General features: G+C 42.4%; 1 protein-coding gene across 4 annotated transcripts in view; it reads right to left on the reverse strand.

Annotated features, from left to right (window-relative positions):
• Positions 1-2390: 2390 nt before the first annotated feature.
• zfhx3b (zinc finger homeobox 3b) overlaps positions 2391-15166 on the reverse strand; it is a 333079-nt gene continuing 320303 nt past the window's right edge. For all 4 annotated transcript variants that reach the window (XM_074666024.1, XM_074666027.1, XM_074666028.1 and 1 more), the window contains 2 exons: positions 9557-15055; positions 2391-9045 (listed from right to left, as the gene is read on the reverse strand). In XM_074666024.1, the coding sequence (XP_074522125.1) occupies positions 7301-9045; positions 9557-15055 (7244 nt within the window). In that variant the 3' untranslated portion in view covers positions 2391-7300. The remainder of the gene's footprint in view (positions 9046-9556; positions 15056-15166) is intronic.

The following is a 15166-nucleotide window of genomic DNA, read 5'->3' on the forward strand; positions in this document are numbered from 1 at the left end:
ATTGCAAAACAATTTTAAGTGAGATGGAAGCAGCACGCTCTGAAAATAGCGGAGTGGAAATAGATACTGGGATGTATGATGGTGTGGTTCTGGTTCAGCTTCTGCTCCTCATTTTCTGCCTTTGTGGTGTCAAGTGGTAGTGCCAACTTGAAAGCCAAGCATCCATGAGAGCCAAGATGTCTATTTAAGACAAGAACCAAGAGGACACAGCTCAACCACTGCTTTTGTAGTCATTTTGATGGGAATTATAGAACATTTGTACCATTTATCCCACACAAAGGTCGAAAGCTGATACTCAAGAACTTTGGAAATCCCAATGAGGCATTTTTCCAACAAAGTCAGAACTTAGAATTCAGCATGGTAACACCACAGAGCTTGGGTCAAACAAAGTCTGTGATATTCTATCCAACAGAGCTGTGCTTGTCTGCTGTGCTTTGAAAGAGAAAATTCGGTGGTATGTCAGGGGATATTTGGAATATGTAAAGAGTTGGCTCATATAAAAAGACTAATGACACAAGGATGCTTTCTGCTCTTCCTCTAGTTGAAAATGACTGAGTCAGTGGGGTGCATTGAGAATGATAATTAAATGTGGGGCTGCAAAATGGAAAGGTGGGCCCTGTACCTTTGGGCCAGGGAAGAATGGTTTGGGAGCTCACATTGCCCAGGGCCTGTGTTAGACTCAGGCACTAACCCAATTTCACACTGTGTGACTGGGCCTGGCCTCTTTCATTGCAGCATCTGAGTGTGAGTGCCATCTGGTCCAGGCCTGTGAAGGAAATGGCCTTGCTTTTCACACTGATTGGATTAGGGTGTTTTTAATTCATTCGGGATGTGCCCTTGCGTGTTAATTGGCTCAATATGGCCAATGAATCTTGCCTGTTGCTTGACATAGGATGGCTTCTCTCAGTTTCTCTTTGGAGGTGTGATACTTCGAGTCATTCTCTTTTTCAGAGTTTTCCTCTTGGGGAGCTTTACACACAGTTTAAGAATGTTTAATTTAATTACATTTCAGTTCTTACTTTTACAACAAATAAATGTCTCATAAATGTTATTTGAACCAAATTAAAATGAATGCAAAACTCCCATATGACATGAATATAGTTAAGTTTGCCATACTCCTGCTTCACTGAAAAGTAGCCCCTTGCACTTTAATGAGCAAAGTTTCAGTTGAGGTAAAACACTCAAGGTTAGTTGCAGTTTGCAGTTTTGATTCACCTTAACAGAAATAATTCAAGAATAAAGTATTTTAATGAATTTCCTCTCCCAACAATAGGTCTCATTGTACGTTTAAATCTCCAGACTTTACTGTCAGAGCCTCCAATTAGTTTAGTTGCACACAGCCACCTTTAATTAGGAAGAAGTTCACAGTTGTTGCTTAATCAATTAGAATAAGGCACACTGAATCCCCTACCAGCAGTCAAAAGATATCTCATAAGCTGATAGTATTTCAGGGTTAGCAGGATCTGACTAACTCAGTCCAAACATTAATTAAAACTGTCTTAAGATATTATCATTTTAATACAAAGGACTTAAAGGTATGATATCTTCATGATATCTTACTGTTTCTTGGAATAAATTGAGCATAATATGGTAGAGAGCTCAACAGTCTTACAGATTAATGCCTGTATTACTGTTAAGATTTTGAAATATATACAAGAAAGTATTTTTCTCTCTCAAAGATGCAGATCTGGAGCAGCTTTGCTTTGATTGGGAAAGATCCAAACTGTCAGGCCCCCCGAACCACCCTCTGCTTACCGTGCAATTTATATGCTTTTTTTCTTCTTCTTCTTGAGAGGTCTTGAATGTATAAACTGAAAGGGAATGCAGGCTCTAAATAAAAGAGTTGGTACTGAATTTTTAGATCAAATGTGATTATTAACGTAACAAACAGAGGTTTTATTCAGCTTTCTCTGTCATGCTTCATATAATACGTAAAAACTCTGACATACAAACTCTATGTCCTATGTCAAAGATATGTTGATTCCTTATATTTGCAAAAAAAGAGAGACTTTTGAAATACTCTCTTAAAACAAAATAAATTAAAATCTTGTTGAAGGTTTACAACACATTTGTGTTTGATATGGCCAAGTAGAAAAAGATAAGCTTTAAAAAAAAAACACAGGTGATAATATGTATGAATATACCAGAAATAAAGTTTTTAAATCTTTCAGATCATTTTTGTTTTGCCTTGAAAGAAATGAAACTTTTTTGTCAGTAAACTGGAAACAGCAGCTGATTGTTTTGTCAATTCTCTGACTAAAATTAATGATAAAAAAAAATTATAATGCAGTGACAGCAGCTGATCAAAACCAACAACAGTCAAACAAGACTCCACAGCAGTGCAACGTATGCTCATACTTTTTTAATGTATCACAATGAGCAAGAAACATACTTGATGAAATATTTTCAAAGGAGTATATTCAATTACCATCTACAATCAACTTAACTAGGACAACAAGGTTTTGTGACAAAAGTTTCTTTAAAAGTCTGAAGTTCCATGTGGTTGTATGTATGTTAGTTTCCATGTAATTTGGTACAGTTTGGAAATCTTCATCATATAATTACAGTAACAAAAAAGCTAACAAGACTACAGTATAGAAAAGACATCAAGAACAACATTTTTGGTTTAACTTGCTCTTTTTTGTACATTGCAAGGCTGTTTTTTTCTACCCTCGGATGGGCTGCCTGGAGCCACAGAGCCATGCTTATGAGGCTCAAAGGAGGAGTATTTCAAGGAAACAAAAAGAAAAACAAAAAGCATAAAAAAACATTGTGGCACCAGAAGTCACAAAAGGAACACAGAGCTCCAAGTAACAGTTCATCTTTGAAAGTTGGAGCAAATGGTTGTTTGGTTGTTAGTTTGGTTGTTAATTTTGGTTAATACGCTTTTTTAGTGTAACTGCCCCTTTAAGAATGACAGCTTCAAGAACCCATCCCCTCTCTCTGTTGTTCATCTCTCATTTTTCTAGATTATGTAATCAACAGAGAGAGGGGCGAGCCGCCATTTGACTGGAGAGCTTTTACTTGTCAACCAGAGACAAGCATGAGGAAATGAAACGGGTAAGCAACATGAATTGGGAGAAATGAAGCAAGCATCTCTGTCCATCCTGTCCTGAAGTTTGGAAAAAGTCCATCAAAGAGCAGAAGCAGAGGCAGAGCTGGAGAAAGAAAGAGACAGACAGAAAGGAGAAAGAGGCAGCTGGAGCCACTTAAGTTCAGTTTTCTCTCTGTGTCACACATGTCCATTGGTTCCAGAGTCCATTCCCATTACAGAGTTGTCAGTAATCAAATAAGGAGGTGGTTTTTAAAGCTGTTTTCCGAGCCTGCCTTAGGCTCCCATGCCCAGTTTTGGTTTGCCCACAGCCTCTCATGTCCTCCTAACAAGACCTCCAAAGCTTCCCAGAGTCCATTTTTTTTCATTCCTTCTTCATCTCAAAAAACAAAAAAAGTTGATGTCTCGTTTTAAATATATATATCTGTATACAGGAACACGTTCGTTTTCACAGTGGGAAGAAAAATGACCTCTACAGCAAAACCTTGTCTTTAACTCTCTTTGTAAATGTCCATTAAAATCAAGTATCCCAATGTAAGTCAGTGGATCCATTCATCCACCATTAACATTTGTGCCACAATAAAATATACAGTTATCTGGGGCACCACTTGTAATTTTTTTTTCTTTTTGTTTCAACTGCATAAAGCTTTGGCCACATTCATATATTCAATCAAAGTAAAAACTGCTCAGTGCTTCGGTTTCATCATTTCCCATCATGATCGTTAAAGTTTGATTTTCTTAATTTATCTTATTCATATTCCAGCTTTGTGGTTCAGTTTGTTTCGGTGTGTAACATATATATAAAAAAAGGCAAACAAGAATGAAATTGAATTGATGCTGGCTCTTATGAAACACACATCCACACACAAACACACTTACATACATACAAACTCACACGGTTCATGCTGGCTGAATCTGATGTAGAGACTTTCACCTTGTCTTCCACAAAAGAGCCCAAAAGATTACACTTGGGAAATTAAAGAGCTAACAGTATCATTGAAACAATGACTATAAAGAACATCATCACACCATAAAGTGGCCAGGTCATACTTTTTGTTTTACGTTTCTCAATTTCAGCAATTCAAATTAAAGCTAGTGTTAATTTAGGATAAAAAATAATATACAAAAACTAAAATACAAATACTTATAAGAAAATAACAATACATGTCTGACATTTTCTGGAAATTAAAATAAAGCAAACTTTTTTGAGAAAAACTGTACAACTAAGATTTTTCCAAATAAAGAAGGTACGTGTTAACAGTATTTCAGGGAACTTTAGAGACTTTAAAGCGAGCTTGCAGACCAAATCTCCTGACTTTTGACAGCATGCTGTAGTATTAACACCAGATCACACTGCTCTGCAAGACAAAGCATTTTAAACACACACATGAGATTGTGCTGTGTATTCATTAGGGTGAATATATTGGCTATACATTAGTGGCCAAAAAGTAGTTCACAAATTTAAATATGTTTCAGTTTTTGTTTAAAAAATAAAACTTTTAGTTGACAGGATCCTCAGTGAGAGAGTGGGGGTACCTATGCACATCCATTACCATAGCACTAAAATGAAGTGGGAGACTTCTTTGGACATGAAAGCATCCTAGCTATCTGAAATCAAGGGACATCTTCAAAAAACCTCCTTCTTTTTCCAGAAATAATGCTTTGGAATGAAGATGTCCCTTTGAAAACCTGTAGTCTAAGCGTGAAAGTGGCACCCTGCAGACACATGGGACAAGTCACCTGTGGATTTCCCAGGACAAGGGAAACAACACCTTAGCAAAAAAAACAGCCATCATTTCCCTCTGAGACTAGTTTTATGTAGACTGGCATTAATGTCAGTAAACCTATGGGACGCATCAGTACCAGATGTATTATATACATTTTTTGGTAACCACTATTACTTGCTTAACAAGTGAGCAACAACCTTGACTGGATGGAGGGATTCTCAGCAATGTTCCATGCCAGCACAAAATGACATATGGAGGTCACTTTGTTCAGCAACCAATGATGCAAAAATGTACACAACAGTTTACAGTCACTTTAAAACTTAGGAAAAAATAGATTGTGACAATTCAAAGCAACTCAAATGAAATTGGATCAGTCCTTGCTTAAGAAAAATCTGTTGTGTTATTTGGAATGCACTGGTCTTTACAAACGTTATAGATCATTGGCTTTAAACATTGGTCTGTTCAAAAAGAAAATCGGCAAAATGTCCTTTGGAACATATATTCACAGTCTTCAAAGTTCCGTTTTTGCAACAAGAAAAAAAAGGTGTTGCAGAGGCAAGAAATTGGTTTATTGTTTGTTTTAGTTAAAGCTTAGCCAAAAGCAAAATGAGCATGCATCTAGGTACTCTTTTTTTTTCTTTCGAAATTCTACATTAGCAGCAAAACGTATGTCCTTGAAGACCAGACCTTATACATTTTATTAAAAAAATGGACATTTGAATGTGACAAAAGAAAAAGTCAAACAAAGATTTATAACCTCTATCTTACAAACTGCAATGGCTCTGTAACGGTGCTACTCCACAATGCAAGGACAAGGGCCCTTTTTGGTTTTTGGTATTTACGTAAAAAAGCCACCTGTTTGCTTGCAAGGAAGCAAAAACGGCAACTCTGATGCGTACTCCTTTATCTTCTAAAACTTTGTTTTCTTTCCTCTAAAAACAGCAACAAATTCTCAAGTATAAAGAAGCCTCTTTTCTCATATTTATGCACCAATGGTGAAAGTGTTTAGTCTTTGGATTTTCTTTTTGTCTTAAAGCGTGAGAATTATTATTAGTATTCTTTTTTCATTTTCATTTATGACAACAAAAATGTCAAAATGAAAATAAAGACTGTAGCCACACTACATGAAGAACAAAACACCTGCTTTGTAGTGTACATATCTACAAACACAGGAGAGCAGAGAAAAATAAGTGCGAAGAGAGGAACAAGAAGAGTGAGAAATAGGAGTCAGACAGTGATAAGTGCACAAAGGTAATGCAAAATTAAATAAAATAAACTTTCAATATTTCACCCAGGATCCTTTTTTTGGTCTGGTTTGCATGTAACCACCCAAACCATACAATTTAAATAATTCTGAAGTAAGATCCTGCCTTGTCAGGAGGGGCGTTTTGGGTGAACATTTCCCAAGAAGTTAAGAATAAGAGAAATAAAGTTGAGATAAATTACCTGTCCATAATCTAGTCTATCGGAATGACCAAGACAACATCAAATGAAGCGTCTTAAAGTTGGACGATACAAAAGCTAAATGTACACAAAGTTTTTTTTCAACCTACCATACTGTTTAAATTCATTTCCAATGCAACAATCTACTTAACACCAAAAATGTTCATATCTATCATAAATACAGAGGGTTGTTTTTTTTAATCAAAACTCTTTTTATCGCCCATCATTATGCCTGCAATGCTCTCCTTTGTCTGGGTATAATGGGATTGTGACCCCTCCTCTTTCCCCTTTAAAAAAAATTCTAATGTGAAAATCAGCAACTCATTTTTCATTTTTGAATGCCCAGAAACAATGCCATATTGAATGTCACTCAACTTAAAAAAAAAAACGTCATTAAATCAAGTTCAGAACAAAAATGCTCATCTTCTGTTTGAAACAAAAGATGTCAAACATGGATTCTGTAACAGAAAAAACATCTGTGAGCTGTTGACCTGAGAATAAAATAGACATTACATTATTCTTATTCTTTTGCAAGCCATTGGTATCTGAATGCTTAAATAGCAAGAAAACTGATAGACTATTCTCCCATACAGTACATACTGGCTTTTTGTGACTGTGCTATTAAGTAAAAACTACTATAAAACAAAGGGACAGCTTGTTGACTCATGTATCTTCAAAAGGGTTCTTGGGCCATTTGTCAACTTTGAGGCAGTCCATTTCCATACAGTACAGCACTCCTCAACCATTATTACCCAAAACAGAACTGCAGCGATCTTTTCCATTCTCATATATTAGTATGCATGTATTTCAGTTGAGTAAAATAAAAACAAAAACAAACATACAAATTAAAAAAGAAAACAAAGAAAACCAGCATGTTGATATGGGAAAACAATCCACTAACATTTAAATTTTTGGTTACAAGCTTTGGAATTGCAGTTAGTCTTTACACATCTTTTCTGAAATTGGTATGTATACTTTTAATGTATTTTTAACATTGCTGCTTTTTATGTTTTTTCCATTTGTGATTTTTTTTGTCTTTTTTGTGTTTTTTAAATATTGTCCATCACTGAAAGCTCTTTTACAATCTGATGGAGTCTGTTCCTACACTAGCAAGATTACTACTACAACTACTACTGTCTTTGACAAAGCCAGGCTGCTGCGGCTCCTCCGCCGTCCTGCCCAGCCTGTCTGCTGACTTCTGACTGCTGTCAGAGTCAGACTCGTCGGTAAAGACGTCTGTTGGTATCGAGGTCTGAACTCCTGAGGTGCTCAATGAACTTGAGGTAACCGTTGAAGGTGAGGACATTGGAGGAAACGAGGAGGAAGAAGAGGAGGGACTGGCATTGGGCTTCCCAGCTAAAGCTCTGGAAAAAGGGGCCTGGGGCCATGGTTTGCCGGCAGCTGTGGTGTTGAGTGGGGTAGTCGAGGAGGAACATAGGGAAGAGGAGACAGCAGAGGATGGCATGGTGGCTGATGTTGTTGGCGGGGGAGGGGGGCTGCTGATGGGATGAGTGGCAGACTGCGAGGTAGATGCGGTGTTAGGATTGGGGAAGCAGGCTGAAGAGTGAGGTAATAAACTAGTAGCGTGCTCTTTGGCATTTCTGGCTGATCGCATGATTGTTCTGTGTTTGTGCAATGCCGATTCCAGGTGTTGACTGAGTGCTTTTTCCCCATCCAACGTGGTGTCACAAGCCAGGCAGTCGTATTGACTTCCAGCCCCTGCACCTACGCCACCGGGGACACACAGCAACATCTCTTGCAGGTTTGCCACAGACTGACCAAAAAAACAGTTAGACTTAAGGTGGGTAACAGCTGCTTCTTCCTTGGTGAAAATTGCCTGACACTTGCGGCATGCCAGTTTATACTGCACCTTGGGGACGATATACTGGTCTAGATGAGGGTCCACGGCTTTGCCATCCATCTCGTTCTGCTCAGAGGGAACTTTATTATGAGAGGAGGAGGAGGAGGAAGAGGAAGAGGAAGTTGGGGTTTCACTGTGGGGATTGCCCTTTTGCTCCTCTGTTTTCACTGGATCTTTGGCAGATTCTTTGCGATCCCCCAAGGTCTGTGGGGGAACTGGAGTTTGGCTCGCCTTGGGCTGCTGGATCTGCTGAAGCTGCCGCTGCTGTTGCTGAAGTGCCTCCTGCAAACTCTGCTGATATTGCTGGTAATGCTGCAGCAGGGACCCGGGAGACAGGCCCATCAGTGCTTGTGACAATGCTGGGTTGTAAGGGAAGAGACTTTCCATACCATACATTGGTTGCAGGTAGCCCCCCTGGAGAGCCCCAGGGATCTGTGGGGTGTAATATGGGGAAAATCCAGGCATGAAGTAGGGCAGGAACTGGTTTGTGAGGAGAGCTGTTGGATCCGATGCCAAAGCAGCCTGCAGGGCCTGAAGCTGGGCAGGGTCTACCACATACTCCATGCCAGGTGTGGGCATAGAGGTGGCAGGTACAGCTGTGTCTGGCTTCTCTTTCTTGGCGCTGGCAGCAGAAGTGGAAGGGGCTGGGGTGCTTCCAGTTGACAATGGGGTTTGGGGTTTCTCTGTCTTTTCCTTGGGCCTCTCCTTATCTTTTACCCTCTCGGAATCACGTTCTTTGGGCGGCTCAGGCCGGGAGGCTGACTGGGTTGTTGAGGGAGTGGAGTTTGACATGGAGGTGGGGCTTGAGTGGGAAGCCGACGTGTTGGTCTGGGCTGGGCTGGATGCGGCAAGAGACGATGAGGAGGGAGGCTTGTTGGGCTGTCCAGATGTGGGAAGGCTGGGTGAGGGAACACTGGCACCTGGCATGTTCAGGAGGTTTGAAGGTTTTGGAGGAGTTAAAGCTGGAAATAATTCAGACAAAAACAAGAATAGAGGCATAAATAGGGGAATGCAGACATACAAATAGTGTTACAGGATGATTTTACTAAAACAAAACATAAATAGCTTATTATATAAAAACAGACAGAGGGTACAATGACATATTGTTGTGTGCATTGTGGTAAGCTCATGTAATCTTCACATTATCAAAGTAAGACCGAAGGGCCATTTGTTTCCATTTTGGCAGTAAAGCTTATTCTATATTTGCACAGATAATGGAAAGTAAAAGCTATAGAAAGTGCAAAAGGTGATAAGCAGTACTTTATGTTCCACCTTTTACAGTATGTGTGCAAGTGTAAATAAGAAGACTCGATTGAATAGTTTCAATTGATAAAGAAAGTATTTGTATTCTAAGGTTCTCTTATCAGTGGATTTGACAAAGCAGCACAGTATGTGGCTACTCTGGTTAGCTAGCAACTCTGCAACTCAAACTCTAACCACATATTAGTGAATCACTGCTAAATAATGATGTACCTGAATTAGATGAGTTAAAGCTGGAAAGAGAGGGGCTGCCAACCCCCGGCAAAAGGACAGGTGGGATGCCTTGCAGATTTGAATAGGCAGACTGGAGATTCAAAGCCTGCATTGCAGGGTTATCAAACATCCCTTGCTGCTGCATGGCCTGCTGCTGTGCCAGTCCTAAAACTTCATTGGCCTTTTTGATGCGGTCCATCTCTTGCTGGGCCATAAGTTGCCGTACCGTGGCTGGGTCAAAGTACTCCTTTTCTTTATCAATCTGGCTGCCAATGGTATCCTTCACCTTAGAGATGTGTTGCTGGGAGAAAATGTGATCACGAACAGAGAGACGAGCACTGTACTTGACACTACAAAGAGTGCATTCAGTTTTCGGCCCCTCGTAGGATGTCTGATTAATTCCAAAGTGCTTGGCCATGTTGAGCTTTGCCTTTTTCTCCTTGGCACGTGCATTTTGAAACCAAACCTGAACAACTCTCTTTGGAAGGCCAATGTCATTGCCAAGTACCTCACATTCCAGCATAGTAGGAGTCCGATAGTCGTTAAAACAGGATTTCAACACTTTTAGCTGGAGGTTAGTCATTTGGGTTCGGAAGCGCTTCTGGCCAGGTCTATCCCCGCTGTCAATGCTCCTGCTACCTGAGGCTCCAGGACTTGGTGAACAGGGGTCAGCCAGGCTCGACGTTTCACTGTGGTCAATCATATTTTCATTGTCATAGTCCTTAGCATAATAGCTTGTTGCAGGGCTCACCAGCCCTGAAGACATCTGGTCATCATTTTCAAGAAGAGGGACAGAGCCCACAGACTTAGACAGGTAATCACCGCTATTCTGGCTGTGCTTTGCATCAGCACTGTCATTGTCAGCGTTAGCCTCATCACCTGTTGTTGTGTCAGTGATGGCTGTATTCACAGAAGAACAGTCGTCATTGTCCATTTTGCTTTGATCAAAGCTCAGGTTTACAGAAGACATAGTTGCACTCTCAAAGTCTTCCATTCCCTCGACTTTAATAGAGGAAGGGCTTAAGAGGGCTCTGGGAGACAAGTCCATGCTTTTGTTCACTGGTGACATGGAGGAGCTTTGCCCATCACTGTTTGATGGAGGCATTTGGGGATAACCTGATGTCTCAATAGCATCCATTTTTATTTGCATGCCCTCATGGTCTGGTAACATACCAGCAAGAGCTAAGTTGTATCCTGCCCGTTTTGCTTCATGCCAGTGACGAGAGCGAATGTGTGCCTCGAGGGCAGTTTTGGCCTTAAAAAGAGCTCTGCAAAAAGGGCACCTACGATGAGCTTGAGCGGGCCCAACAGCTCTAAACTGGCCTTTCCTCTCCCTAGCTCTGGTATTTTGGAACCACACCTGCACTACTCTCTTTTTTAATCCCACCTCATGAGCAATGTGGTCAAGCATTTTGCGTGTAGGGTTTGAATCTAATAAATACTTCTGGTAAAGGATCTCGAGCTGCTCAGGTGTAATGGTGGTTCGAAGTCGTTTGTCTCTCTGTGGCTCTTCTCCACTATTTGTGCTGTCGTTCTCCCCTGGACTTGTGCCAGCTTTCTCCTCTAACTTCCTCTTCAGGGAGTTCATGGTGGAGGTAGGGGTGGACGGAGAGGTGGCAGAGCTGCTTGGAATCTGTGGCATTGCCCCAGAGAGTAGTTGACTAGCCAGGAGAGGGTTGCTGGGATCAAAAAGCATGAAAGACATGTCAATTGGACGGTCCAAGAATTGAGGGTGGATGAATTGGTTTTGCACAGAAAGAAAGTGTAATTGCTGGTGTTCCTGCCAGTGTTCAAATGAGGGGAAGCCAATTTTGCACTGCTCACACTGGTAGGGGATCAGTTGTTGTGCCAGTTGTTGTGTGGCAGAGGTCAGGTGTGCATTGAGGCCTAAATGAGAGCTCTGTGATGTAGCCTGGCTTGTCTGGGACGCTGAGGGACCACACTGCTGTTGTTGCTGTGAGAAGGAAGATGATGTATGCTTATTGGACTTGGAAATCTTCTCTTCTCTTTGGGGTCTGTGATGTTGAGACTCAGACTGGGGTTGATGTATAATTTCCTGCTTAATAGAGGTTTGGTTTTCTCGTTGGTCCGCAGACATCTCTGGTACCTGCTTGGGCTTCTCGTCGTAGAGGTTCGAGGTGGTTGCTGGTGATGCTTCCTCTCTCTCGGTGGATGGGAGGTGTGAGAATGCTGAAGTGGAAGGTGGAAGTGGGCAGAGACTTGAAGAGGAGGGCATTGGGGTGTGACAGGAAGACCCAGAGGGCGTGTAACATTCATTGGAGATATCCAGTGAATCCTCATTTTGGCTGTCGTACTGTCCATCCTCGTCTTCATCTTTGTAACACAGCTTCTTTTGGTGTTTTATTAAGTCAAATATACGCTGGAAAACCAGGCTGCATTTCTTGCACTGGTAGTTCAGATTTGAGGTTCGGATATAGCGATCATTTGACAGTTCTCGCCTTTCACCCTCTTTTCCTCCATCTCCTTGGTTTTCATAATTCTTCCTTGCCTTCTGGCGAGCATTCTGAAACCACACAACAATGACACGAGTGGGGAGACTCAGAAGGTTGGAGAGTTGTTCAAATTCATCATCTTTAGGATACGCATTGGCATCAAAGAAGTCTTGAAGCACCCTCAGCTGATAGTCAGTAAATCTAGTCCTGGAGGATCTTTTACTTCCGTAATACTCTTGTTTATGAGGCTCAGGTGAAGGAGGTTTAGAGTCTATTTTTGTGTCTTCCAGTGTTGTGGTTGGTGGATTGTTGAAATTGTAAGGTGAATCCTTGTTGCGCTGTCGCTCTTTAAAAAGGGTGTTTCTGAACCAGTGCTTTATGACTTTTTGTGGGAGCCCTGATTTGTCTGCCATCTCCTTGATCTGTTCCTCATTTGGTGAGTTGTTAATGTCGAAGTACTGCCGCAGGACCCTTAGCTGGTCATCTGTAATGCGTGTCCGTGGTCTCTTGTTCTGCTGCTGCTGTAGCATGGCTGGTGTAAGCTGCTGTTGGTAGAGCTGGGCCAGGTCTGAGGCCAGGCTTGGCTCAACAGATGGCAACTGGGGAGTCAGCTGAGTAGGCAAGGATTGGAGAGACATGGGCTGCATCATGAGGGGGGAGAACAGAGGCAAATCCATTGGCATCGGAATCTGTGCCATGGGGACTTGTGGCTGTGGGGTAGGTACAGTCGGAGGTGTAAGTGATGGAGCAGAAACAGGGATGTTTGGTGTGGGAGCTCTTTGGGGTGGAGGAGGGGGTGGTGGAGGAGGAGGGGGTGGTGGAGGAGCGGGAGCAGCCTCTGGTGTAGGGGGTCTCAGTGGATAGAGTTTATCATAATGCTCTCTGTATTCCTTGGCAAACCTCTCGAGGGATCGGAAAGGGAAGAAAGCCTGGTGGATATGCTCCTGGTGACTCTTAAGAATCAGTATGTTTGAAAACAGCTTGCCACAGGCTTCACATTCTAGTTTCTCTAATCCCTCAATAGGGTCCACCACTCTTGTTATCCCACCTGGGCCACTTGATCCAGCAGGTCCAGCTGTCTTTTTCTGAGCTTTCTGTTTGTTTTCATTGTACTGAATTACTAACTCAAACCCAAAATTTTCCAGCAAGGCTTTGGTTGCATTCCCCCGAGCATCTGAAGCAATCCTTGGCGGAGGCAAGCCTGTATCATGGTTCATGTTTATTGAAATATGCTGTATGTCCTTCTTTTCTTTCAACTTGCTGTCTGTAGACTCTCTGTTAGCATAATCTTCAGTCTTTTCAGTGGTATCCCTTTCTCTTTGTATTTCTCGTTCTTTCTCATGCTGAGAGGAAAGAGGTCTTTGCTTTTTTTCAGCATGCTGGAGGAGAGATGCACTCTGTTGAAGCAATGCCATTTGCCCCTGAGCCTGCTGCTGTTGTTGTTGTTGCTGCTGCTGTTGTTGCTGTTGTTGTTGCTGATGTTGCTGCTGAAGGTGGTGGTGCATCAACTGCTGCTGCAAACAACTCTGTTGGGCCTGCTGGGCTGAGTTTTTTAGATCCTCAAGCAGTGAGGAGGTTGAGGATCCTGCAGGGCCAAGTGCTGAATTACTAATGTTGATCTCTGGGTTTAGCTGAAATTCTGCTCCTGGGATGTAGAAAGGAAAAAGCAACTGCTGCTGTTGCAGGGGAAGAAGTGCATCGGTTGTCATTGGGAAGTGCTGCAGAAGTGCTGGGTTGAATAGCTGGGATTGTAACAGAGCAGCCTGTTGTTGGAGCTCCTGCTGAAGCTGGGCTTGAGCTTGGGCTTGAGCTTGAGCCAATTGCTGTTGTTGAAGCTGTTGTTGCCCCCGAGCAGACAGCATGTCATACTTAGATTTTTTTAAGTCATTCTCTGATGGTGAGGAATGGCAGCTATTTCCAAGGCTTTCAATGTTATGACTCTGGCCCATATGATTCCCTCCATGGGCACTCTGAGCTGTTTGAGGCCCAGATGAGCTGTGGTTGGTTGAGCTTGTAGTTGAGTTACTAGCTGGGCTTGGACTAGGTGTAGAAGTGCTGATACTGGACCCCCCACTACTTATACCAGTAGCACTGGCAGAGCTAGTAATCCCTCCTGCTGCTTCAAGTTTGGCTGCTCTTGCTTTGGTCTGGTGTAGAACAGAGCGCATGTGAATCTCCAGGGTAGAGCTCTGGCTATATGCCACGTTGCATGTGCTGCACTTGAATGGCTTATTGTCAGGGCTGCTAGTGGGCTCAGGCTGGCCAGTCGTAGACTCCTGAAGAGCCCTCTTCACCTTGTGCAGGTGGGAGACAGAGTTGTAGTGAACCAGAAGAATATTCTTCTGTGTGAAAGACTCCTTACACACTGTGCACTTGAAAGGACGAGATGGATCCAAAAACTTTTCCATGGTAAAGTTGGGGCCTTTTCTGAATGGCAGTGCGCGTTTGGGCTCAGATCCAGAATCCTCTTGAAGAGAGCCAGAGTCGCTGCCTGTTGGGCTTTGTTTTTCCTCTGGGTCACTTTCATCTCCCTCTTTGTCATCTTCAAGCAGACCTCCATGTTCCTCACCAAGAGTGGGGTCACCCATGACCATGATGTCACCATTCATCAGTAATCCTCCATAAAGCTGCTGGATATCAGCTTCACTCAGCTCCAGGTGGCTGGTTTCTAGATGTTTCTTTAAGGCCTGTAGCGTCCTGAAGCTTCGCTGACAGAGGCAACACATGGTGGCTGCCCTAATCACATGGTACTGTGAATGGAGCTGGAGCTTCTCTACTGTCTTGAAGGCCAGGCTGCACTGGTTACAGCGGTACTTGTACACATGGCGATCTGAAACAGGCAACTGGGGCCTTTTGTTGTGGACTTCATTGAAGTGCATCTGAAGAGAGTTGGAGGATTTAAACACTTGATTACAGCCTTTCTTCCAGCACAGGAATCCTGTAGCATCGTCCCTCTCTGACTGTTGATCTTCCAGAGGTGACTTTCGAGCTTCAGGCATTTCTGTAGGTAGTGACACCCCTTTCTCTGGGTCAGCCTCTGATGCATCTGTGAGACAAAAAAGCCACAGCAGTGGGGGATTTCATTAGATTACAACATAAACAACTTTTCTATATCTCTAGCCAGACTTCTTTCCTCTTCTGTGCCCAAATGGTGGAA

The sequence above is a fragment of the Halichoeres trimaculatus genome, unplaced genomic scaffold (genome assembly GCF_033239565.1).
Source record: "Halichoeres trimaculatus isolate MK-OKI-2021-1 unplaced genomic scaffold, fHalTri1.1 fHalTri1_scaffold_3, whole genome shotgun sequence".
In the NCBI taxonomy this organism is placed as follows: Eukaryota; Metazoa; Chordata; class Actinopteri; order Labriformes; family Labridae; genus Halichoeres; species Halichoeres trimaculatus.